At 38.6% G+C, this 25,279-nt stretch overlaps 1 protein-coding gene across 1 annotated transcript in view; it reads left to right on the top strand.

Annotated features, from left to right (window-relative positions):
* Positions 1-25,279, top strand: part of Hmcn1 (hemicentin 1) — a 402,633-nt gene that overhangs the window by 85,591 nt on the left and 291,763 nt on the right. The window contains exon 2 of the mRNA XM_028775780.1: positions 15,362-15,432. Coding sequence (XP_028631613.1) covers positions 15,362-15,432 — 71 coding nt within the window. The remainder of the gene's footprint in view (positions 1-15,361; positions 15,433-25,279) is intronic.

Below are 25,279 nucleotides of genomic sequence, written 5' to 3'. Positions count from 1 at the left end.
ATAACATGAAGCAGTCTACTGGTGCAGATCATTCTGTATTTCAGTAAGCTTTGTAAAACAATTCCCAAATGGTGCTGTTTAACAGGGAAAAACCCCTCATCTATTATTTGATAGATTTTGTGAGGCAGTAATCTCAGCTTAACTTAGTGAGCCTTCTGGATCAGGGTTTCTCCTAAGTCTACAAGAAAGTTACTGTCTGGTCCTATAGCCATCACAAAACTTGACTGACTGATGAACCAGATCCCAGGTTCTCATATGCCTATTGGCAGGACTGGGTGTTCTATGAGCACTGTGCTCCTGAAGTACTTGCTGGCTGTTGGCTGGAGTCTGCCTTCAGTCTATGCCACACGACTCTGTCGGGTAAGAGTGTAATTCACACATCTACTTCTCATGGCTGGCTTCTACCAGAAGGCAAGAGAGAGACTACAAGATGGCCTGTGGTCTTTTAGTAACCTAGCGTTGGTCATGACATTCCTTCATTTTATTTTATTCCATTAGAAACACACACAGATCTAGCCCATTACCAGTGTGAGGGGATTATACAGAGTATAGTTACCAGGAGGTGGGGATGATTGGAAGATGCTGAGCCCAGCTGGTAATTCTCCACAAATAGTTCAGACTTCATTCACAAGAATAGTTCATTCTTCATTCAGAAGAATTCTTTAATTCAGAGAAATGAGATGTTCTACAGGGTTTCCCAAAGGGCTGTAAAATGAATTGAATCATGATGGAACATGATAAGTAAACAAGGAAATTAGCCTTTACAGCAAACATATTGTAAACAACAGAAAAGAGGCAGTCATTTTCTATAGGATTTTGGAGACAGTAACATATGGCATAATGCAAATTCTCATTGTGTTTCTCATACTGATGTTGTTGGGTGCACAGCTAAAACACCAATAAGCAAACTCAAATCATGATCTGACTTTTGCTACATTGTTTTACTTCCTTCATGCTTGAGTATATACAAATATCATAAAGTATAAACAAAAGATCAAGCCACAGTTGATCTTTGGATCATCTGTTATAAAATTAGGAAATCTGATTCAGTGACAGGCTGGCAAATGAATTCTTACTGTTTAATAAAACTCAGTTTCATGAAAACAAGAAGTAGACATTAAGTTATGTGAAACTACCAAATGATCACAAATGTTTGAAATTTCTATCATATTGTAAAAATGTAAAAAACGAACAGACATGACTAAATAAGAACATAATTTGCCTAACACTTTTCTGAGGTAGAATTTGGAATTCAGTAAATCTTCTTAGGCATTAGGAAACAATTTTCTTTTTATACTTGCCAGGTTAAGGTGTTCTTCCATATCATGCAGTAGGCAGATACTTAGCAGCTGTAATATCCAGAAAGCTACTGGGAGCCACCGTGGCATTATTTGTGCTTCCCTGCGTGCTCTGCTACTCCAGTCCCTCCGTGTACTCTCCCCTCACTAAGGTCTCATGCCAACCTCATATTACATATGCAGGATTCTCAGATAAGAAAACTTGAAGGAATTTGACAAAACTCTGAAACAAACTTTAATCTGTGACAGAGTCTTGATTTCAACCGAAGTTGCTTGGACTCCAATCAAAAGAATACGAATTGTCTTAGCTTAGACATTTAGCAAACAGGGATGGGGCCTGTGAGGAAACACTTGAGATCATATGAGCCTTTTCATGGGAACTCAGTAGATTTTCCAGCAGGTTGTGGATCGGCAGCAATCTAAGCCACATTAGTCAGTTTGGCGTGGAGCTTTGGTTGGCCCGCTTCCTCTTTTGGTGTCTCTGCTAATTGTTATTAATGGGTGCCTGTACAACACACCTCAATTACAGGACTTTTGTTTACAGAGCGCATGATGAAGAGAGAGCATCTCTTGCTCTTTGGAGCACAGGCTTTCAAGGGATGGCTCGATACCATCAGTTAACAGGAATGCTCTTCAGAGTGAAGGAGAGAAGTGTGGGAACTGGGAGCAGAGGTATCGAAACCTTCACAGGTGTCACTTGGTAAGGGAGGGCTGATGGTGGCGATAGGAGAGGGTGCCACAGACTGCCCCTTGTTTCTCCTCTGGAGCTTTTGAAAGGTCTTGGATCCGTGCCACTGGCATTTGTGGGGCGGCTCATGCCTGCCTTTGCCGCTGTTAGCCGTGTGCTGGTGTTTTGAAAGGACTAGGCGGATGCTTTCTCATTATCCTAACGTCATGATGGAGTTTGTCTCATGCTGAAAGTCTTTGGAAAAGATTCAGACCGGAACAATGGAGGGAAAAAAGGGAACAAAGGAACTAACTTACTGATCTTAAAGAGATGTAGGCAACTTCCAAATGTTGGTTGTTTTTAATCTGCTAACTAAGGCAAGTACTCCAAACCTCTTCATATTGGCAGAAGCGTTGATGTTTAAAGTGGGCACGCTCAAATCAATAATTCAGTTTGTCTTCAACATTTACAATGATTCCAAATATTTTACAATTTATGAGTTAATGAAGATGCAAGAGTTAAGACATCTGCTTATAAAAGGACACGCATAACTGTAAGAATATGCAAAGAAAATAAAAATTGGTTATCTGAAGAAAAATAACCCAAATCAGGCTCTGTTTGGATTCTGAGGTTATAAACCCTAGTAGTATTTTGTGTCATTGAGTGAACAGAGATTCTTTGTATTGTGACCAAAGACTGATCAGTAAAATGGTGACATCCATAGAAGTGTGCCCTTAGAAGGATTGAAAGAGAGATGTGAGGGCACTGGAAGAGAAGATGGCATCTGGACAACGACTGTTTTCATTGGATGCTAAATATTTAAACTGTTAAAACTCACAACATTGACAGATGATGCCTCAGATGAACCCTTTGTATCTTGTCCAATGATGAGAAATATCTTTGTGCTTTTCTCAATCGACCATAATAAACAAATTAGTAACTTCACACAGCCAATAACACAAACTCGACCCCCAAGCCTTCTTAAGTTGTGAGTACAATGATTAGAAAATCTTTTAACGTCATTCATGTGTGTGTGTTTTGTATGTGTGTATGTATGTCAGTGTGTGCATGTGTGTGTGTGTGTGTGTGTGTGCATGTGTGTGTGCGTGCATACATTCGTGTGTGTGTGTGTGTACATTCATGTGTGTGTGTATGTGTGTGTATGTTTGATGCATGTGTCATGTTGCATGCATGCAAGTATGAGGGTGCATGCTGAGACCAGGCCTGCAGGTGAGATGTCTTCCTTCATGTCCTCCTCACTTCCTTGAGGTATTGAGCCAGTGGCTCACTGTCTTGGCTACTCTAGCTGGCCAGAAAATTGTCAGAATCTGCCTGTCTCTGCTTTCCCACGTTGTGATCACAGGCTCCTATGGCAGTGTCCAGCTTTTATGTGGGTGTTGGCAATGTAACCTTGGTTCCTCCCACTTGCCTGGCAAGTGTTCTTACACTGAGCCATTTCCCCAGCCCCTGCTTAGAAAAAAATTGAAAAATAAAAAAGTATTTGTTATTCTATCAAGTCGAAACATCCGTTTTTATTGGTGTTGCCTTTCAGAATTTGTGTTTAAACCCGTGTGCCTTTACAGATACTTTCAGTTAACATCTGCAATTCCACTTGCCTGTTAATTTTATAGATAAACATCAGCTTGTGCTTCCACATGCAATGATACTTAAGCTTCCATCTGTCAGTCTTCAGAGAGTTGTGTAGTTTAATCGCTTCCCAAGTATTGAGACTTGTTATTCACATCCCGATAATGTCAGTGTCCTTTTATTTCTGGTGAACTGTCACAGGAAAATGAATTCATTACAAGTATCTTTAAGTCTTATAATACCAGAATACATACAACACACCAATGGCAACTCTACACAATATTATCCTAAGTATAACTGTTCCGGGTTCACTACGCCTCTGGTTTGTGTAGCAATCTTAAGAAAGTCTTCCCTCCTGCCTGGTGTGTTTCAAGTGTGCAGCAGTTTGCACACCTTTCACAGGAACTGGATTGGAGTGTTGTTTACATCTTTGCCCTCACTCTTACCTGGTGTTTAGCATTTTGCTTCTTTTTATCAATTTGAACAGTCTGCAGACACTACAGAGTCTAGTTTATACTCATCCTTGGTAAGAATGTTACCAAGTTTTACTTTTATGTTTTATTTTAGTTTTTTAAAATTTGTTTATTCTTCAGATACTCAGATCTATAAGATTTTTTTCTTAATTTAATATGTTGCCTTGAGAAAGGGAATATTTTTGTAGAATATTTTTGTCTATAGATTCTAGATATGTATTCTAATTAGTATATGTTCTAATTTAGATTTGTTTAAATAATTGCATTGGTTATAGTTACTCAATTAATCCATTTAGAGATTGTTTTACCATATACTGCAACAATAGGAATTAAAGTTAGAATTAAAGAAATTATTTATGCATTTGTCTGTTTTAAGTGTTTGTGTGTGTGTCTGTCTCTCTCTGTGTGTGTGTGTGTCTGTCTCTGTTTCTCTCTCTCTCTCTCTCTCTCTCTCTCTCTCTCCCTCTCTCTCTCTCTCTTTCTCTGTGTGTGTGTGTGTTAGACGTGACCTTTTTCACTCTTTCCTTCATTGGTCTTCATTGATCTAATCACCTTTATTGTCTTAAAAGTAAATTTAATACTGCCATTTTCTAAAATGCAGCACTAAATTCTTGAGAATATATATTTAGGTATATTATTAAATTTAGATATATTAATTTATATCAATTTTGATATATTCAATCATTAAAGTAACTTTAGAATACATATATTTTAATACTTAAGTTGTCCTCTTCATTAGAAATGGCTTATGCCTTTTCATCAGGAATCTTATTTAACATAATTTCATGATAAACCTGGAATGTTCATACTATTGCTAGAATTGTAAACGGTTTCTTCTTCAGCATTCCTTAATCTGGCTTGTGTTTGTCTCTTTTGGACAGCTGTAGTCACCATCTGGGATCAGCCACAAAATATGAATTGTGTAATTTGAGTAAATCTGCATCCCAGTTAAACACTGTGATATTTGCATTTATTCCACAAAATAAAGATGGATGGTAAAAATTCATGCTAGTAATTTAAACCAGCTTTTAGAGGGTTGGAAGGAAAGGAAGAGAGCCTGTACCTTCTGGCACAAAGTCTGCACCGGCAATCTGGTGCACATGGATGCTTCTGGGTTAAGTGAAGCATGACATGAGCACCACGAGGTTCTTCATCATGTGGGATACACTTGACCCATGGCAGAGCTGCCATGTGATGTTACCCCTCGTGCAAGCATTGAGACGCAAGTTCTGTACCCCAAATGTGTTCAGCAAGTGAAGCTGAGCCAGGCATCTTTCCCAGCAGCCCCAGTCTTTGATGAACAAGCAACCCATAGCAGTCTTTAAACCTGGGCACCAGGGTATGTTAGATCCAGAGTTTGAGAAAGGCTTGAGGGACTTAAGACTTGGCCTCAGCCACTGGTGTACTTCTGCCATCCCAGAGCAAGGTTTGCCTTCTGCATGAACTGCTCTTGGATAATGCAGGGCGCCTGAGGACCCTGATCCTTGTGCACATCCTGGTCCTTGTGGGCTTGAAGATAACAACTGGCTTGAATCCATTGGGCTACTGAGTGGCATAGTCTGCAAACAGGAGAATCTGTGGCTGAGAACCTGCTCTGGAAGATGGTGGGAAGGCAGACTTCAGACAGTAGCTAGGACTTGAAGCCCTATCATCTAAATCCATTGTTCCATCAACTTCACTTACAAAACACAACTCCAAAGAGAAAAGTAATTTCAGAGCAGCGACTGTAAAGCATTAGACTCTAGGGAGGGGCTCTGCTAAGAACTGGGCCCTGTACAAATGTACTGGCCATAAATCCATGCAGCTGCCCAGGCACACCCAGATATTTCTGAGCCTCATAATCAAGACTTCCTTTAAATCATTTGTTTGCTTGTATGTTTTCTTGACAGCTGAGCCATCCTCAAGGTTGTTGTTCTAGTGTTTGAATCAGTGCAAATATTTAGAGAAAACCACATACATGTCATTTACACACCCACCACATGTTAACACATCTCCTGTATTTTTGTAAATAAAATACTTTGCAAATATGGGTCTGGATCACTAATCATATTTTTGTCTTGAAAACACAATAGAAAGTGTGCATACATTTGTTTGATTGTTATGGAAACAATCAAGACAAAGTGTAGCCTATTCTCCCAACATGTGGAAATCACAACAATATTGGAATCTTTTGTAAATACTTGGAAAATATATAGATGTTTAATTCTTAACTAATAATTTATTCTTTCATAATTTCCCTTTTTATTTTACTTGAACTGATTTGTATATTTACTTGAAAGAATATGAATGTTAAAAGATGTCCAACATAGCTATTTATTATTACTGTTTCTTTTCACAATTTCAGTTTTGAGAATTTCATGCGTGAGTATTCAGTGTTTTGATTAATTGTATCCATACTTCCTCTCCTCCAGCTTCTTCTATACCCACTCCCAATCTTCCCATCTACCTTCCTGTATTTGTTAAACCCATGGAGTCCGTTTATTGCTCCCTGTAGGTACCTAGATGTAGGACTAGCCACCAATCACAGGCTTTATCCAGCCCTCTGACTTCCCACACCCGACAGCCACCAATTGCCCACAGCTTCTCAGTGAGGGGTGAGACTTTGTGAGCTCTTCTTCCAGTCATGTTGGGATTTTGATTGGCTTGATGTTGTGCTGGTCTTACAATTGCAGGATTGCAGTCACAGCTGGTCTGAATATAAAACGTCCTTGTCATGGTTGTGAAACTAACTCATGGCTGCAAAAGTGACCTCTGGCTCTTACCATGGTTCCCCCTGTTCTTTCATGGTGACTCCTGTCCTGAGAGGGATGAGGTGTGATGTAGATATTCATTTATGGCTAGACACGCCATACTCTTTTTTTCTTTCTGTCCTATGACCTGCTTGTGAGTGAGTCTCCCAACAGAGCAATGAAAACTTTAAAATAAATTTCAGTAATTTGTGAAAAAGAATTGAGCTCACTGAAATTTTATGTATTCAAAGACACTATTGACAGCAAAGAGCAGGTTTTATGGGAGAGTGCTAGACCCTGTATGGGACAACAGACTAAAATTCAGGGTCTACATAAACTCTTAAAACTCAACAACAAAACACAGCTTGGATCAAAAATTTGCAAAATGTCTGAGGAGACATCTTTAAAAGATATAAATGTTCAACAAGGACATTAAAAAAGATTCTCAACATCTAATCGTGAGGGAAATCAGTGCTAAATAAGCTACAGTGAGATACCACCACACAGGAGAATGGCTAATGTATAGAACAACAACAACAACAACAACAACAGCAAATGTTAAAGATATTTTGAGAAACTAGAAACTTTGTGCATCATTGATTAAAAACCAAAACTTGTTAGCATTGAGGAAAACAGTAAGGTCCTCTTAAAAACAAGGAAAAATAGAATTCCCATGTGATTCAGCAATTCCATCTCTTTTATGAAATCTCCCATCTCCCTCTCCCTCTCCCCTCCCTCCTTCCCTCTCTCCCCTTTCTCTGAGACAGGGCATTGGACCTTGCAATGTAGCTAAGGCTATCCTTAAATTTGAGATCTCCCTGCTTCAGCATTAGTTTAGGCTTCAGTCTACCTTCAAAGAATTAAGACCATGATCTTTCCATGTGTGCTGACACATGCATGCAATTTCAGCACTCAATTCTGAGAATTTCAATATAATTTGACCCAGTAACCCTTATCCCTTGTCCTAAATACTCCCCTAACTCCCTTTCTCATCACGTTGTGTCTTGTTTTTTTTTTTTTTTAAAAAACCCACTGAATTCTTCTTGTGCTCTCTCTATACTCATAAATGTGTGGCCTTTAACAAAGTCAGGTTAACCTCCCAGAAGTCATTAGTCGTCAGTAGCTCCTCTGTGTGAGGTAGAGTCTTGTGATCTCCCTGTTCCATGCTGGGAAGTTGAATGGCTTGATCTTATGTGGGCATCCACAGCTGCTTTGAGTTCATTAGCACTGAGGTCCTATAATGTTGAGAACATATCGTTTCACCCTGGTCCTCCTTGGTCTCTGGCTCTTACAACCTTCTGCCCCCTCTTTCACAGTGGTTCACTCTTTTGTGGGCGAGCACCCCACTGGCCTTCTCTATAGTTAGACCAGTAGTGAGTTCCTGCATCAGCTTTAGTCCACTGCACAATGAAACTTCCCTAGTGGGGTCTGCGAGCTGTACTATAGATAGAAGATACAAATTTGGAGTTTGCTAGTATGTCCATTTAGCGGGATAATAAAAATAGGCCTTAATTCTAATCAGCAAGTGGTTGGTCGACCCCAGAGCACTTGTGCCACTATTCCACCTGTGGACATGTTGACACGATGCCACACGGGTCATTATTGCAATTCACAGGGTTAACAGCTGGGTAAGAATGTTGATCAGCAACCTACATAGTACTATGCTGTGCAAACTAGCCACCATGAGGGAAGCTTCCTGGTCAGTATCAAGTTGATTTCTCATGTCCTTTGACAAAAGTGTATAGTGTCGTAAGCAACGGGTGGCTTACTATCAAGTTCTGGTAGGCAACCAAGCACAATTTCAGTAGCCTGTTTTTTTAGGGACTGTATATGGCACTCCCAAACAACCTCAAAGTGAAGTAACCCACACCTAACACTGAGCTTTTTAATTGGTAATTTGTGGCTTCTGGGATGATCATAATCCTTTGTATAGAACAATTCTAATTAAACCCTTTTATATGAATGTGAGGGTGATATAAAAGGGAAAAGTGAGCAACAGGAGAGAGATTTAGAGAGAGGGATGGGAAGCTATGGCAAAGGATAGGGTAGGAGGATACATAGCACTGAGCGTGTCTGAAAAATCCACATGGAAACCTATTATTGCTACACATACACACACACAAACACACACACACACTTTTATACACACCCATATACATACATACTCATTCATACGAACACACACCTCATACACACTCACTCATACACACACACCCATATACACATTTGCTCATATACACACATACCAACCCAACACACTTACTCATACACACACACTCATAATACACATATCCACCTACAGAACACAGTCATATGCACTCATACAGAATAATTTCAAAATTTTAATTATAAAATTAAGGAACACTTCTTTATAATAGTATAGCTACTACATTTAAGAAGTATTCTTGGATATGACATTTGTTTTATTATTCTTTGCCTTCCTAGTACCCTGATCTTATTAGAAATGTTGTTTAATTGAATCTTATTAAATAGATGAATTAAAAATATCATGTTTAACTGTCTCTCCTTAGCAGCACACAGACATAATAGATGCTAAAAATCTAATTTTATGTTTATGATTACATACAAAATGGAAAGTCTGTATTTTGCTGCTGTTAAAAATCCCACAGTTGTTTATACAAAAAGTAGTTGCTGATGCCCTGGCCCTCGTCCAGTCTAAGCGATAACAGCCTCTCCATCCCTCATCTTCCATGCCCACTATGAAGGCATTCTTCTTTACTTCCTGTTCTAAAGAGCTGGGTAGCATTGCTGAATTCATTTGCCATTTTTTCCTACATCCTGTTCAGCAGCTCAGAATAAATGAGCTGAACCAGTCTGCGCATTATATATACACACCGTCTGCAGTTCTGCTGAATGCTTGCACTAAGGTTATCACACGGCTCATTTGTTCAATGACTGGCCTTTTTGGATATTTGAACAGAATGCTATCTAGTTGATGTTAGACAATCTGTTTCTCATGAATTTGTCTCTGACTCCAATTTTATAAAATGTACCAAATGCATATCACTCTGTGGCCAAAAGAGTCATTAAGGGCCGTCCAGTGGTCCCTACAGGTGCCTCTTCTAATGAGAGGAGGAATGTACTGAATACAATGGGCCCTGAAATGTACTTGGCACCAGCCCAGCTAAAATGCACACATCAGTCCTACTCTTGTCAATTTGATGCAGATCATCTTAAGAGGATAAAGGACAGTGATGGCGGACTCTGGAAAGAGAATGATGTACTTACAACTGAGTATAACTATGAATCTGGTTTACGTTGCGTCTCCCCAACAGGAAACATGATTTCTTCATTTTTATTCAGAAAACAATTTAAGTGCTTCGAATATGTATGTATGTATGCATGTATGTATGTATGTATGTATGTATGTATGTATGTGTGTATATACACATGTGTATATATAAACACACACACATACATGCACTAGCGTTTCTGCACACAAAAATCATATAGAATTGACTTGTATTAAATTGAGAATACAATTTTTAGAAAGTGGGCCAGGTTCACTTTAAGGTGAGAGGAAATTTGAGGCAGCTGTTTCTACTGTTACTCGTTTTGTTAACCTGACCTCTTCAGGCAGCCACTCTTCCAGGTCCCCTCCCTGTCGTCTCCTCTTAACGTTCCTCTCCAGCTCTGGGGTCTCTCCATCTTTCTCAGAGACTGAAGATGTTTTCTTTCTTCCTGTGTATTATTCAATTGTCTCTTTTCAGATGCTAGCTCAGACTTCTTTTAAGAGCCTTGTTATTATTGTAAGTCACAGCTAGAATCTGGCTTTTAATTTGCCAGGCCCTGTTTGGTACATATTGCTTTGGAGTTATTCATCACTTTCACCTTCTTATTTGTGACTATCAACATTAACTTGAGGGGAAAAACACCACAAACCATGATTGCAGCCATGAGAGCAGATGCCCTGGAGGTAGCAGCAAGGCAGAGGCTCTCATTATCAAGAAACTGCTCCAAGCAAAGTGGAAACACTCTCAGGGCCAGAAATCAGTGTGTGGAAAGGAAAAAGGAAGCGAGGAGCTGGATATTGATCTTGCCAAATGAAGCAATGTAAGAAAATATTACATTGTGAATTTCTTTCCATTATTTTCTCAAGTAGGCCCAGCATTTGAGATTAGGAGAACAATGGCTGAGATGCTGGAACAAAATCCAATGCCTTTGATAAAGCCCAGGGAAAGAGGAAATAGCAAAAATATCGAGATGAGGCAAGTTCGTCTTAGAATTTAATTTTTTTTTAAATCTAAAGGGCTCTTCAGAATTATGACACATATCTTACAGTTACATGTTCCAACATGACTTGTTTGTAAAAATAAATTGTGTGGAAATTAAAGTATTGGGTACGTCAACCATTTACTCAAAGTCAAAACATTGTGGTCACATCTGATATGAGAAGCATTCAGGACATGATCAATCATTACTGATCTTAGCTTAGCAAGAAGCCCATGATGGAACATTTAGAAACTAGGCTCTCAAACCTTGGTCTTTCAGTACTCTTGAGATTCACCTCTCTGGGTGCTGATGCTTAAGACAAAGGGACATAAAAATGGTTTAACAACCAGAATCATAGGGTAGATACTGTTGCAGGGTTTTGATGCTATGGTCCTTCAAGAGGCTGAGTGACTGTTTCACCACCTGAACTTCACTTGTCTCTATCATTAGTCAGTTCTACCTACTTCAGGAGGCTGTTGTAAGACTCGGAGGGGGACGACGTATGTTATGGACTCTTACAAGTTTTAAATATACTTGCAAACATAGTCATAGGTAGTAACTTACACTATTAACTATAGGACTGCATTGCAAATTTCATGCACAGACTTTAAAAGAAACTTCTATTAAAAGGGTTCTCCTTTGGCCTCTACTTTGAAATCTACATACAGTCTTTACTTTTTCAGATGAGATATCCCTTAGTTTCTTTTTTGGAGCACAGCGGCCAAAGCATGGTCTTCCTATGTAGCCTATAGACTGTCCTCAAACTTGAGATCCTTCCTCCTCAGGTTCTCAAGTGCTGAGTTTATAACAGCTGTTACACTCAAGTTCTTAGTTCTTTATCAACTTAAACTATTTTTTAAAAAGTCATCTGGTGTTCTTACCTGATTTTTCTCATAATTTCACTTGTTGAAATAACTTGCTACATTTTGTTGTAGTTATACATCTACATTTTCCTTTTCCTTGCAGATTGTGAAATTTTTTGAAGGCAAAATGTATGGCTGTCAACTGTCAAGCAGGCATTTGATGTAGGTTTGCGTAGCAATTTTCCAGTGAGATTTCTTTCCCAAGGTTTCATTTGTGTTTGATTACAACATTTGCTAGGCAACAGAGACAATTTTCCATTGCTTCATAAGAAATTATCATGGCATACAAAGATAAAGGGTTCTAGACATCCAATTAGGGATTCCAGTTATGACCCATTCCATCTATGAGGCAGAGTAAAGGAAGACAGTATTAGCAATGGTACAATCATTCATAAAACACATGCTCTGCATGAGAGGCAAAGCTGGTGAGCTGCCTAGGCTCATCAGTGTAGGGAATGTTAGCTGTCTTTACCTCTTTTGTTGCCACCCAAAGTTTTCCATTTCATCTTCTCTGAATCTTAAAATTTCTGGTTGGTAGGGCAAAAGAATGAACCAAAGGACTTTCATCCCTCACCTAGCTCTGTGATTCTCTTGTGAGACTGATGGGTACCTCACTGTACTTTTTTGATTGGGTTGGTTTTTCTGTGGACCTCTGAGATCTCTCAGACCCTGAGCCCCGCCAACCAGGCAGCATACACTAGCTGGTCCGAGGGCCTCCACACATATCCAGAAGAGGACTGCCGGGTCTGGCCTCAATGAGGGAAGACTTGCCAAACCTTGAAGAGACATGAGGCCCCAGCGAGTGGAGAGACATGGCAGAGGGGTGGGGTGGGGGAGTGAGGTGGGAGGGCAGGAGGAATGGGATGAGGAACTGTGGGAGGGCATACCCAGAGGGAGTAATGACAGGACTGTAAAAAATAAGAGTAATAAGTAAATGAAAACTTGCCATAAACATTAAAAAAAAAGGAAACAACTATCAAACCTGCAGAGCAAGATTTGGAGGAGATTGCTGCACTTCTGCTAAATATACACTTTTAGTCTTCTATTGTTTTTATTACAGTCAAAATTATTGAGACGACAATAAAGGACACTAGTGGAAAGGCAAAACATTCAAGAGACTGGATTTAAATGAGGCCTAATGTAGAGAGAGGTGCACTGGGCCAGGGGAAGACCGCGGGGATGGAGAGAAATACAAGTCTCTTGCCGAGGGATGCTAACAGAGTTTGAAGTTTGGATACCTAGAAAGGAAAGCTTGGGTTGCCTTTGAGAGTTCCCATGAAATTTTGTGAATAGTAAAGACCACGTTCAGGCAGGAAGAGAGGACACGTTCGTACCTGCTGAATATCATCGAAAGCCTGGCAGGAAATGAAATCAACAGGAGGGAGAAGGAAGAGGAAATTGCCGGTGACATACAGACGCAGGGCTCCATTAAGTAAAGAGAGAGACTGGAATGGAAGCCAGTGCTGTAAGGGAGGAGAGCTGTGTTTGCCAAGTTGTCCTATCACTCAATGTTTTAAAAGTTGGAAAGGCCGCTTCCAGCTGGAGGGTTATGGCAGCTTGGCAAACTTTTACCTCTCCCGAGCATTTCTCATAAATGATAAAAGATTTATCTCAGCTGTCCAGAGTAGTTTGCAAAAATGTTTATTAATGAGCTTTAGAGCAGATTCTGATCTTGGTTGAAAACAGGTGTATATTTGACAGTCCCTGGGTAACTAAATGAAGGCTAACCAATTCTCTTCCTCTAATAGCACCTCTGACCCCGATTGTTAAAGACAAGTGTGTATCCAGACCCCCCTCTTATTGTAGCATTAGAGTGACCACTTTTGCAAGCTACATTTCCTATTTTTCCCTCTTATTTTTTATATAGTTCCAGCCCTATCTTCACTGTGTCCCTTTCTACATTCTAGAATGACTTTAGTCGTATGCCATGCAGGAACAGAAGGTTGGCTTGACAGTGCTGATGACAATTCATCTGTCAGGGTGTAACTGTTTGGCATGCCCAGTCACTGTTTTGCATTCTTTTGCAAAGTATGCCTTTGTTTAGTCTTGAGGGAATAGGCTTCCCTCATTTTTCCATACACTCAGAACATGGCTAATGGCCACTCTGCTTTGTATGGAATGCAGATGTTTGCATTTTCACACAGTTTAGCCAATCAGCTCTCTGTTCCTTTTGCAAATTGTGAGGTGTCTAATCTATAGGGAAGGTTCAAAGATATTTTAGCTTGTGCCATTTCTTAGAAAAATGACATAGGTCATGGCAGAGAAACCATGCGCCTTTCCAATTTATCTCATTATTTTAAAAACTCTGCAGTCTTCTTTCAAGCCGTATGTAGCAAGGCCTGGCTAATTAGCGATTATCCTTTGAAGTATAAAATCCAACATGCCACTGAAGCTAGACCGTCTTTTATAAAAGCTAACTGTTGAGACCCTTTCTAGATTTGTGTTGCCACTGCATGCTGTAATTTCCAGTGTATCCTATATCTTCCTGATGTAAAATACAAAACTTTTCCTCTACTCTAAGAATTTAAATGTTATCTCTTCCTACATGTTACCCAGATGAATTTGAATACTATTACTCAAGTACAGGGATGAGTTCTTATAAAGGCGAATGGTATCTGTATATGGGCACTTTCAATTATATTTTTTAATTTTTTTTAAGAATAAGCTTTTTTTAAGTGAAAATATTTGTTACAATGACAAAAAATAATGTGTGCATGCACATGTTGCATCTGTGTGTGTGTATTCATGTACACATGTGTTTATGACCATCTTAGTACAAGCTGCTATCCAGATTGCTTCTTTTCACTTGACTTAAATCACAAGTCATGGCTTTGCATGGGAAGCAATAGTCCCAAGTTGTTGCTGTTAGAAGTGGTGGCTTGCTCAGTAAGTTTGGACTAGTTAGAGGGAACACAGCCCTGAAGGTATTCAAGCCAGAATATCGATAATGAGACCTAGCCATCCCAAACACAGGGAAAGAAGTTATGAGGAGTATTTTTTACATGGCTAATGACTTTGTATCTGTGCTTCTCAAAGGTGTTAAGAAACCTTGCATGCTTGATGGTGAACACTCATTTTCCTCTTCTCTTCCTTCCCCCTTTGGTTTAGCAGTGTATTTTATTTTGAACTAACTGGGATGAATTTTTCTCTATAATTTAAAAAACTGAATTATAAGATGAATTTCTGATTGATTCATTTAGGCCTTAGTGGTCATGAATGTGCTCAATAAATATTTTATGACTTGTGAAACTAAAAAGAACTGGGCCTGAGATCTTGTGGCACTTCTGATTACATTCTGTGTTTCCTATGGTTAAAAATGTACTGTTTAGACATGCACAATTCATAGTAACTTACGAACTATCTCTCAGTAGCTATAAAATGAGTCTTTAACATTTTCCCTGTTATTAGTCAATAATTGTATACTACATAAAAATGCATTTGCAAACAAATCTTTAATGTTAATGGTTACTGTTCGTTGATCTGTCTTTTTTTTTTTTTTTGATCTCCACAGAAATTGGTCCAGTGACAATTACCACAGATCCGAAAAAGTTTCAGTATGAACTGAGAGAACTGTATGTTCAGGTAAGTGAAATGGGAAATAATTTATCTTTGGCTGGCTTTCTTCATTTTTAAAATCTAAAGGAAGGATTTGTTGTCTCTCAAGGGACTCAAGAAATGCCATATTCTCCCCCCACTATGTCTAGAATGAATTAAGCAATAGATACAGAATCTAATCCCGATGATTCCTGGTCTGAAGTAATGGAGAAAAGCATGTACGTGGTGCTTTTGAGTTTGCTCCTGCTCTGACTTTTCAGGCCCTTCTTGAATCTGTAGGCAAAAGTTTCAAAACACATCTCTGAACATTTCTGCATAATGCTGTTACTGACTTGAGCCCTGTGGGGCCTCAGCAAATACTCCCTGTGGGGTGGTATGACTGAGTCCTGTCTGTCTCTCATCCCTTTCTTGGGCCACTCTTTCCCCAGGCTCTGTGTTCTGTCTCAGGGGACTTGCATTGACCCTTCCATAACTGTGGCCTCACCCTTCCCCTGGAGCTTGAGTGTACGCTGCTCTTCGTGCACAGGAATGTCCTGTCATTAAACCCCTTCTCTTCTGCACTCTGAAATTTAAAGTCTTTAAAATACTAGTTTAATCTTGAATGTGATCTCTCCAGAGAGTCCCGTTCTGTCCTTACTGTTATCTCATTATCTCTTCCTCATAGAGAAGCTGTCTTATTTACATCAAAGGAACATGCTTGGCATCGTTATACATAGGCACCACACACTGTTAGATCCCCTGAGGGAGATGCCTGGCATGTAGAGGATGCTCACATATGAATGCAAATGGAGTGATAAATAGCTATACCAGAATAGGCACATGAGCACAGGTCAAATTGCAGTTTGAAGTATAATGTTTAATTAGTTGCAGTGTTAGGTGAACAGCTTGATTGGGAGCTCTGAGGTTGCTTCCGTTTGTGCATGTCTTGAGGTGCACATAGAACTGAGTTATAGTTAATGAATATGTGGGTGAATTTGCATAAGCATCCCTTGATCTTCCTCATGTTTCCTGTCAGTAATCCTCCATCCCTCTGTCCTTACAGCATGTTGTTACAGCTGTCATTAAATTGTTATTTAATATGTAGTCACTTTTTTCTTTCTCAGAAGTGAAAAATCTTTAGATGTTGAGATGTTGAAGAAAAAAGTCATTATAGAATTGTTTATTCCGTTAAGGGATTATCACTGGCTGGATTCCGTTTTCTTGGTTGCCTCAATCTTTACATTCACCAATTCTACTGTGAACCCCTGAGAAAACAGGATGATAGGGAGGGGCTTAGATAGTTGTTGGATAAATGAGTAACACTTTTTTTTTTAAATCATAAGCAGCAACATTGTATCAAAATGATTTAAACTCAGTGCTGCAAAGATATGTTAAAAATCCAATCTCAGTTTTCATGATATTGTAGAGACCCAGAAAGGCCACTTAAGGAAGATTTCAAGCCCAGGACCTATTAGCAAGAGGTTTACAGTGCTTGCTTATTTCTCTGTAAGAATACAGCTGAACTCTCTTCACAAAAGTCTGAAGAGACTGAAAATAGCTACATTCCAAATAAGACCTGGCACTGCACGGCTGTTTCCTGCCTCTCCCCTCTTGTGTTTTGAAGGATCTTCAGGGAGTGTCTGTATCCTCCCTGTGCCATTTGTCTCCAGGGTGAAGGATCCTGCTTCCTGACTCACACCCCGTTGACTCTCTTGGCAGAGTCCTTCCCAACATCCTCTGGAATTGAGTCTGATGCAGTCAATATGTAGGGTCGTTTGATTTTTACCTCCAAAAAGACAAAAACAAAACAAAAGAAAACAGAACTCTCTTGGAAGTGGAGCTAGGGTCCATGTCTCTAGACATTTGCACTGGGCGAGGTGCATCTAATTAATTGTTATTTATTGCTGTTTTATTTTGGCTTTGTGTTGTCATAAGATACACAAGGGCTCAATTAGAATATCTCGTTGAGAAAGAAATCAGATATTCAGTTTTTCCTTTCATTCAACACTGAGTGCCATTACACGAATCAAGAGACCATGGGAGCATTTCGAAAGTTTCTAGTGAATGCTACGCTTTTCAATTAAAGCAAAAAAATTTTAAAGTAAGGGACAAATTAAAATAAAGCAAATATAACAACTCTAGACTGCATTAACATTTCATATTTAGCATAAGTACATACTGTTTTCTTTGTGTGGAGAATGTTTTGTTGTTTTATAGATTAGTATGAGCAACTAAGTATGTTATATATTTTATAAAATTTTCATGAAGGATAATAGATTTTTTTTGATATTATAATTTCCTGACCTTTCTGACCACTGCCAAATCAAGTCAAGTACAGCAAGGATTACTGGTGTATTAAAACTTGACTTGGATTTATGGAAAAGCAAATATCAAAAAAAAAATTTCTTTCACATTCAAATTGGCCTTTAAAAATGTGAAAAGAGAACTCTGTTTGAAGTACATTAGATACTTGCCCATTAACATTGCCTGTATTAGTTTATTTTCCCATTGAGAAATGGAATGAGAAAACTAATCTAAACATTTCTAAGAAACACTGACAGAACTTACTATGCTCAAATCATTACGCTGATTGCATATTTATACATGTATTTTATTTCTTTTCATCTGGTTGACAGAGACATTAAGTTGAAAGGCAAATGAACTTTCTCTCTTGGGGAGAGGAGGGGAAGACAAATGGCAACCAATGGTATTCAGATCACACACAGCTTGGCAATTAATAAAGTTGTAAATATGTAGGAAAGAGGGCTGCCTAGGGTCACATTCTTTATAAGAAATTATAAAGCCTGTTGAGTTTTAGGATAAAATTATTGGCACTATTATGTGTCTGAATATTTTATCCAAATGTTTTAGGGAACAAAAAGCACATTAGTCAAACACTTGAAATACCCAAAAAAAAAATCCACAAAAATAATAACCGAGAGATTTCTACATAACTGAACGGTACTTACAACTTTTATGTATAGTGTTGAACCTCCCAAAGTACAAAGCTCTCCTTAGAACTTAATTTTCTTTCGTGAAAACGGCATAATCTTAAAAAACCCAAAAGTATTAGGATAGAACTCTAAGAAAATCGGGCCGGGGCCTAATTACTCCAAGTCTTTAAGAGAAGCAGAGGGTTTTTTTTGTTTTTTTTTTTTTTTGATGAGCCAGATGAACCCAGAGGAAAACTTTCTGCAGCTACAGCCTCCATTTTCACATACAACACGATCTAATGATGGTTTTCTACCTCCTACAGAACCTGAGCAGTACCAGAAGGGCTCTGACCCTTTTGTCTAGCCAGAGTTGACCTCATAGCACTAACCAACATGACTGCAGCTCAAGCTCTACCAGGAAGCCCCTTTCTTCCAGAAGAATCTTTCCTCACCTTATTTCAAACCTTTCCTCCTTTCCTCTCACCATAGGATGCTTCTTTCTCATGAATTTAGTTGAAAAATCAAGGCGTGCTCCATTAGATTAAATGTGCATTTTCATTTGGAAAGATTGCTTTCAGTAGAATACACTGTTGGACATTTTTTTTTTCCAAAAGTAAGTTTCTCCCAGGGGCTGGTGAAAGATCACTCCATTGTAACCCTGGTTACAAAACACAAAGTTAGCATACACTTTTAAGAAGCAAAACATTTTTTTTTATTTTTTACTTTTTTATTGGATATTTTATTTTCATTTTAGATGTTATCTCCTTACCACATTTTCCCCCTACCCAGAAACCCCCTATCCTATCCCCCTCCTCCTACTTCTATGAGGATGTGCCCCTGTCCACCCCCCCCACTCCCACCTCCCCACCCTCGAATTCCCCCACACTGGGTGTCCAGCCTTCATGGGACCAAGGACCTCCTCTTCCGCCCTCCATTCCCGAAAGTTTACTATATATTTTGCACATACGCGATAGTGAGAAACAGTGTGTCCAGATCTCCAAGATCTGGATGCCGGTTTCCATAAATGAAATAGTGAGAGATGAAGGGGCATATAAAGGGAAAAGAATGATCAGGGCCAGCACTGATGTGTCTTTCACAAACAATTTGCTAAATACTGTATTCTTGAGAACCTTTGAGTCCTCTGACAGATGACTGACGGGGTAGCTCACTTGCAGATACCATGTTCCTGAGTGCAAGTCTGAATGACATTTCATCTAGGAGCCAACAAAATGTCAATGTCACCAGATGCAGCACAGTTAAAACTGCTGCAGTAGGTTCCGAATCCTCCTCCCACGTGCCCCGAGCCTTAAGATCATTTGTGCAAAGTTACAGAGCTCGTACGATGCAGCTGGAACCCGGACTCACTCACTCTTGCCCATCTACATTGCTTTGTATTGCATCATTAAACCAGGTCATGTCAAAGCCTGTATAGACCTAGATTCCAACAAAAACTTGGTATCCTGTCTTGGGAGGTCAACTGTTCAATTGTTACACCTTTTTAAAGGTACAAATAACAGACAGAATAAAACTTTATAAAATATAAGCAAACCTCCCCCCCCCACCCAAAACAGAGAACAAACAAACAAAAGAGAAGCAGAGGGATAAACATACTGGAGAGCAGCAGATGGGTGGGGAGGGGCGGGGCAGTTGTTTCCTAGGGATGAGTGGCTGATACTAACATTCTTTGCTAACAGAGGCCATGAGACACTATGGATAAAGGAGCAAAACGTGTTCACAAATGGAGAGCAAGACAATACCATCTTTATACCATCTTTAGGAGGATTTGCTGGACCAGACAGGAAGCTTGGTAGATAATTCCTTGTATTCCAAGTCACACAGCTATGAACACGTGTACTTCCTACCTCTAGATTCATTACTGAAAAATAACGAGATGCCAAAAAAAGGAAAAAAAATAAGACATGGCTCAAGAAAAGAGAGAAGGGGTTATATATCACCATAGATGTAGATATTGTGCAAATGTCTGAAAGACTTTATTTTTAGATTTGGTGTTATACTTTATATATAATATTTTATGCAATATATAATATCTATGCTAATATTATATTACATATAATATTTTTAGATTAATATTTTTAATAAACAATATAGCCTATTATAGATTCTATATTAATATATTACTTAATATATTGTTATTAATATATAGTATGTATAATATATAATATACAATATATTATACAATATAGATTACATTAATAGTTTTTAATTTTAATATACATCTGACTTATGTTTTTTATATATTTGCTATGTATGAAATGTATTGATATATTTACAACCATGTTTTTATAAAATGTATACTCTAAAAGAAGAATGACCTGTACTTAATTGTTTAATTTGAGGAAAACAATTTGCTCAAGAAGTTCAATTTGTAATGCATGTGTACATGTAACATACATGTATTCCTACAAATGAGTAAACACCAGTGTTGGGATAGTATTTGGTATGACTCATTCAGTTCCCCAAATTTTAAACACCAAGGCTGATTTCATTGACTGTACATATGTGTACATATGTATGTATCTATAGCTATATATGTGTATTTATATATACAATATATCACAAATGTATGCATATATGATGTATGTAACAATAATTAAAGAAACAGTGGCCATGAATATAAAAGGCACTAAGTAGGAGGCACATGGGAAGATTTGGAGGGAGGAAAAGGAAGGGGAAATGATATAATTACATTATAATTTCAAGAAATTATTAACCAAAACCAAAATGAATCAGGGGGCTTTTAATGCTCAAGCCAGCCCTGTATCATTCTATTACTTTCCTTAGAACTGTTGCCTTAAGTAACCTTGTTAATCTAATCAAATTAACATATTTATTTACATAATTTCTCTTTTATTTTAGTTCAAGGCAGAAAAGTAGATAATTAAAGACAGATGGAGTTTAGGGATGACATTATCCTTATCAAAGTGAATTTATTTCTCAATTATTTTTACCTCTATTCCTGTTGGCCAACTTCTCTTGAGTAATTAGCTCACCTAAAATTAATGAGCAGAAAATGGCAAATTTATTATAATTAGAAAGTTTCTTTCCTCAGAACATTTCTACTAAATTAGAAGGGCAAAGTTTATTTAAGAGTGATAATAATTAAACTTTCTATAGTGTGAGGATGATGATGAAGGAAATTTTAGTATTTTATAGCTGCTCTGTGGAAAAATGAAACACCTTGACAGCTGTTGTGCTTCTTAGAGTTTTTGTTAGCATTTCTAAAAGGGTGAAAGTTCTTTGAGGAATAAGTACCATGTGTCCTCTAGGGTGAATGAAAGGGACTGAGAGAATGGTGGGCACCAATAGAAACGCGTGACTCATTTTTAGCTACCCATTCTGGAACCTTATTCAGAACTTTAATGTACCATTTAATGAACCATTGACTTACTAATGACCTTTTGGGTTAACATCAAGGACAAAGATTACAGAAGTATATTCTGCCTGTTTTGAAAGCAGAGCGTGCAAATGGCTGAAGAAGGGTAGGTGTGAATCACAACGGGAGGTTTCGTGATCTTTCTTTCAAACAGTACTTGGGTGAGTCTGTTTTTAAGGATAAACACATGACACACTGAAAAATAAACACTTCAGGCTCTAGGTAAAGATAATCCACTGACATATAAGGCCTTGACTCAGTCCACATATGCCACTCAACCCACCAAGGAGTCATCTGTTCCTCACAGGAATTCACAGGCCTGCTTCTGTCTGGTTTTAGATAATGCTTGGAAGTCAAAATGCTTCATTGCAAAAATGTTTACTAGAGTAAAATAACAATATTTCTTCTAATAAAATAGATATAAAGGAAAATTAAGAACATTTTATTTCTCAGTCTAAATAGATCAGAAATAACTATTTCTGTGAGAGACCTTTATTTTTATTTCTTGGGTCTTGATAAAAGTTGGTCAATTTTAGAGCCTTAGAATTGAAATCGACTTTGAATATTGTCTTTGAAATTACCCTGTTAGGCGCTTGACTCCTTTCCAGAGTACTATCAGATACCAACAGTTCTGGCTGAGACTGGAGTCTGGCCTCTGTCAGAAGGTGATAACAGAGACCTGCTTCTAGCCACATCTGGGGCCCTCTGCTCATGGGAGCCCTGTATCTGCTCTGTTTGGCAGGCACATCACATGAGTGAACAGTGCTCTAGTCATCAGCTCAGTCCCTTGGGTTTCTGCACACAAATTTTTAAACCAAGGCTCCATCTTTCTTTGTATGTGTTGATTTTTAATAATTCTCATTTGTCTACTGTGTTGTCTATGTGGTCTCTTTTTGAGCAGATTGTATTTATTGGTTATGTCATGACCATACACCCTGTCCATATAAAACTTAATCATGTGAAATTTTCGTGAATTATAAACATTTTATTAATACAATGTATTGTACTAATACATCTTTACAAAGTCATAAAAATAAGTAATATAAACATATACAATCACATTAGAGAAAAAGTCAGAATTATAATCTTCGTTGACTAGCGTATAACAGAAACATTACCAATTGTACTACAAAGCATTAAAAATCTGCATGTGAGTATTGGGCCAGATGGAAGAGAGCCTTTGAGAGACAGGTAGAAACAGCTTAGAGAAAAGGGCAGGAAGCAGTGTGTGGGGAGAAAACGTGGACGCCAGAGCAGGTTTTGGCAAGAGCAATGCCCAGTCTTTGGTGCACCAAGTGACGGCTGCAGGGACGGCATGAGTTCTGCCTGCCTGCCTTCTGTATCTTGTCTTCTGAGTACGTGTGGCCATCTAGGAAGCAAGATTGAGGATCCATTGCACGTAGAGAGGAACTCTTGTCTTAATATGACTGGGAAAGAGTTGACAGTATGACAGCACAGAATTCTTGAAGAACGAAGAGAAGAATTTTATAAGTAGTAGTTACAGCCAGGGAGGGAGGGAGTTACCAAGGAAGAAACTGAGAACATCAAGATATTATTTTCCAGGTTCACATGTTGCCTGTGGGGTAAGCCTATGTATACCTACATGCCTTTTGGAATTAGATGGTGTCAGGCAGCTTGTACATTATACTTGATGGCCTTCATGCCGTTGGCTTCTTCAATGGACTACTTTCTCTTATAACTCCAGTGAGTTATGAAGAAGTTCCTGAATTATGGGAACATTAAAGTACACAGTTTTCTTAATCCCCGTTTAAGATATTGGGGACTTGAAACATCATAAATTCTTTATGAATGCTTGAATTGTGATAAACTGAACTGCTTTTGGGACTCAGCAAACAAAACTCCACTTAACATAAAGGTTCCAAAAAGTTGTGAGATCACTTGCTGATGAGTTACATGTTCGATTGGCAGGTGATAACCTGGAACCATGGAAGTGGTGGTTATTGCTTAAGGCATCCAGCTTAAAGGTCCGCCATTGAGGCTTAAATTTGGAACCCGCCTTATTTAAATTTATGTCATCGTCTATGTGTAGCAAAGGGTATCATTTTGCTCTCCTGGGTGTGTGACATGTATTACTGTGGTTTGTTTACTCTGAGGCTTGTATTCTAAAATATTCTCTCTGAGGACATCTTTGCATACACCCACATACACAGACACACAGACACACACACACACACACATTACAAGAGATGAAGGGCAGTGCACATGCCTGTAAGCTCTGAAATTGTTCTGATTTATTTTAGCTTTGCTTTGCACACAGTTTAAAATTAGAATCAATATCGCCTAATGTTTTCCACATGTACATTATATTCTCAAGGTCTACAGTCAGTGGCAACATTTATAACTGAGGAATCTAAAATGTTGATTAATTGAAACTGAGTTTCACGTCTCAATTTTCCACGTAAAGTGTAAAGTGCACAACTGAGACCTTTTCAGCGTGTGGATTCTGTGCCAGGGGACTATAACCTGCCTTTGAAACCAGGCTCACATCCAGAAGAACACAATCTTGTTAGAATAAGAGTAACCATTGGAATTCCAATGCAAAGTTCTCTGAGTTGAGCACAGTGACGCAGGACTGTAAATCCAGATTGTAAATATTATAGAGATCCAGATTATGAGTTAGAGGTCAGCTGGGGTCATATAGCAAGAGTCTGGTCTTAAAAATGAGTTATTTTGGAGTTTGTCAGTATCTGAGAATTTTGAGGTGGATGTCCTGAAGGACAAGGAGAAGTAAAGTAGTGTGGGACCCCTCCTGCTCTGCCTTGTCTTGTTCCTTAACCCCTCTTGTGATAACATCTTCCCTTTAGGATTTGGAAAGGGCCCTCAAATTTCTCTAACTCCTTGGAGTTCAAAGATTCAGTTTATTTCTGTGTTCTCTCCACTCTGTCTTGTATTTAGAAAAGACTGTGAGACAATCTGGGTTTTATCACTTCCTCCACTGATAAGATTTCCCTCCATTGTATCCTCTTGCTTTCCAGGAATTCACTACTGAACACAATTATCATTGTACCTCTGAGGCCATAGTTCATGTCTATGAAAAGGTCCCATGCTTCTAATCTCTTTCAGTAAATATTTTTACATCTGAAGGATCTTCTGCACTTAGCACACTGGAGATGTCTGTAAGACTAGAAAGATAAAATGAGTCCAGGAAGACTGAGCAGTAATTCTCTACTGATATTGACTATGTTTATTTCAAAGTTCAATGAAAAACACAGAACGTTAATAAAGTCAGACCCTTCCTATTACATGCTTTGGGAATTATTCAAATCGGTGTATTATGTAGTTCACCTCTACTCTAGTTTTAATCTGTGTAAGTGTGTGTCTCTGTGGTTTTAAATGATATATTTAGGTTACACAGTCATGATTATTTTCTCTTGCCAACTATAAGACTTCACTGCATACCCAAGAGAGAAAGAAGGAGGGAAGAAAGACAAGAGAGAAACACACACACACACACTCACTTACACACACCCACACCCACACACACACCCACACACACACACACACAGAGAGAGAGAGAGAGAGAGAGAGAGAGAGAGAGAGAGAGAGA

The sequence above is a fragment of the Grammomys surdaster genome, unplaced genomic scaffold, assembly GCF_004785775.1.
Source record: "Grammomys surdaster isolate TR1022 unplaced genomic scaffold, NIH_TR_1.0 259, whole genome shotgun sequence".
In the NCBI taxonomy this organism is placed as follows: domain Eukaryota; kingdom Metazoa; phylum Chordata; class Mammalia; order Rodentia; family Muridae; genus Grammomys; species Grammomys surdaster.
This window is presented reverse-complemented; position numbering and strand designations above follow the sequence as displayed.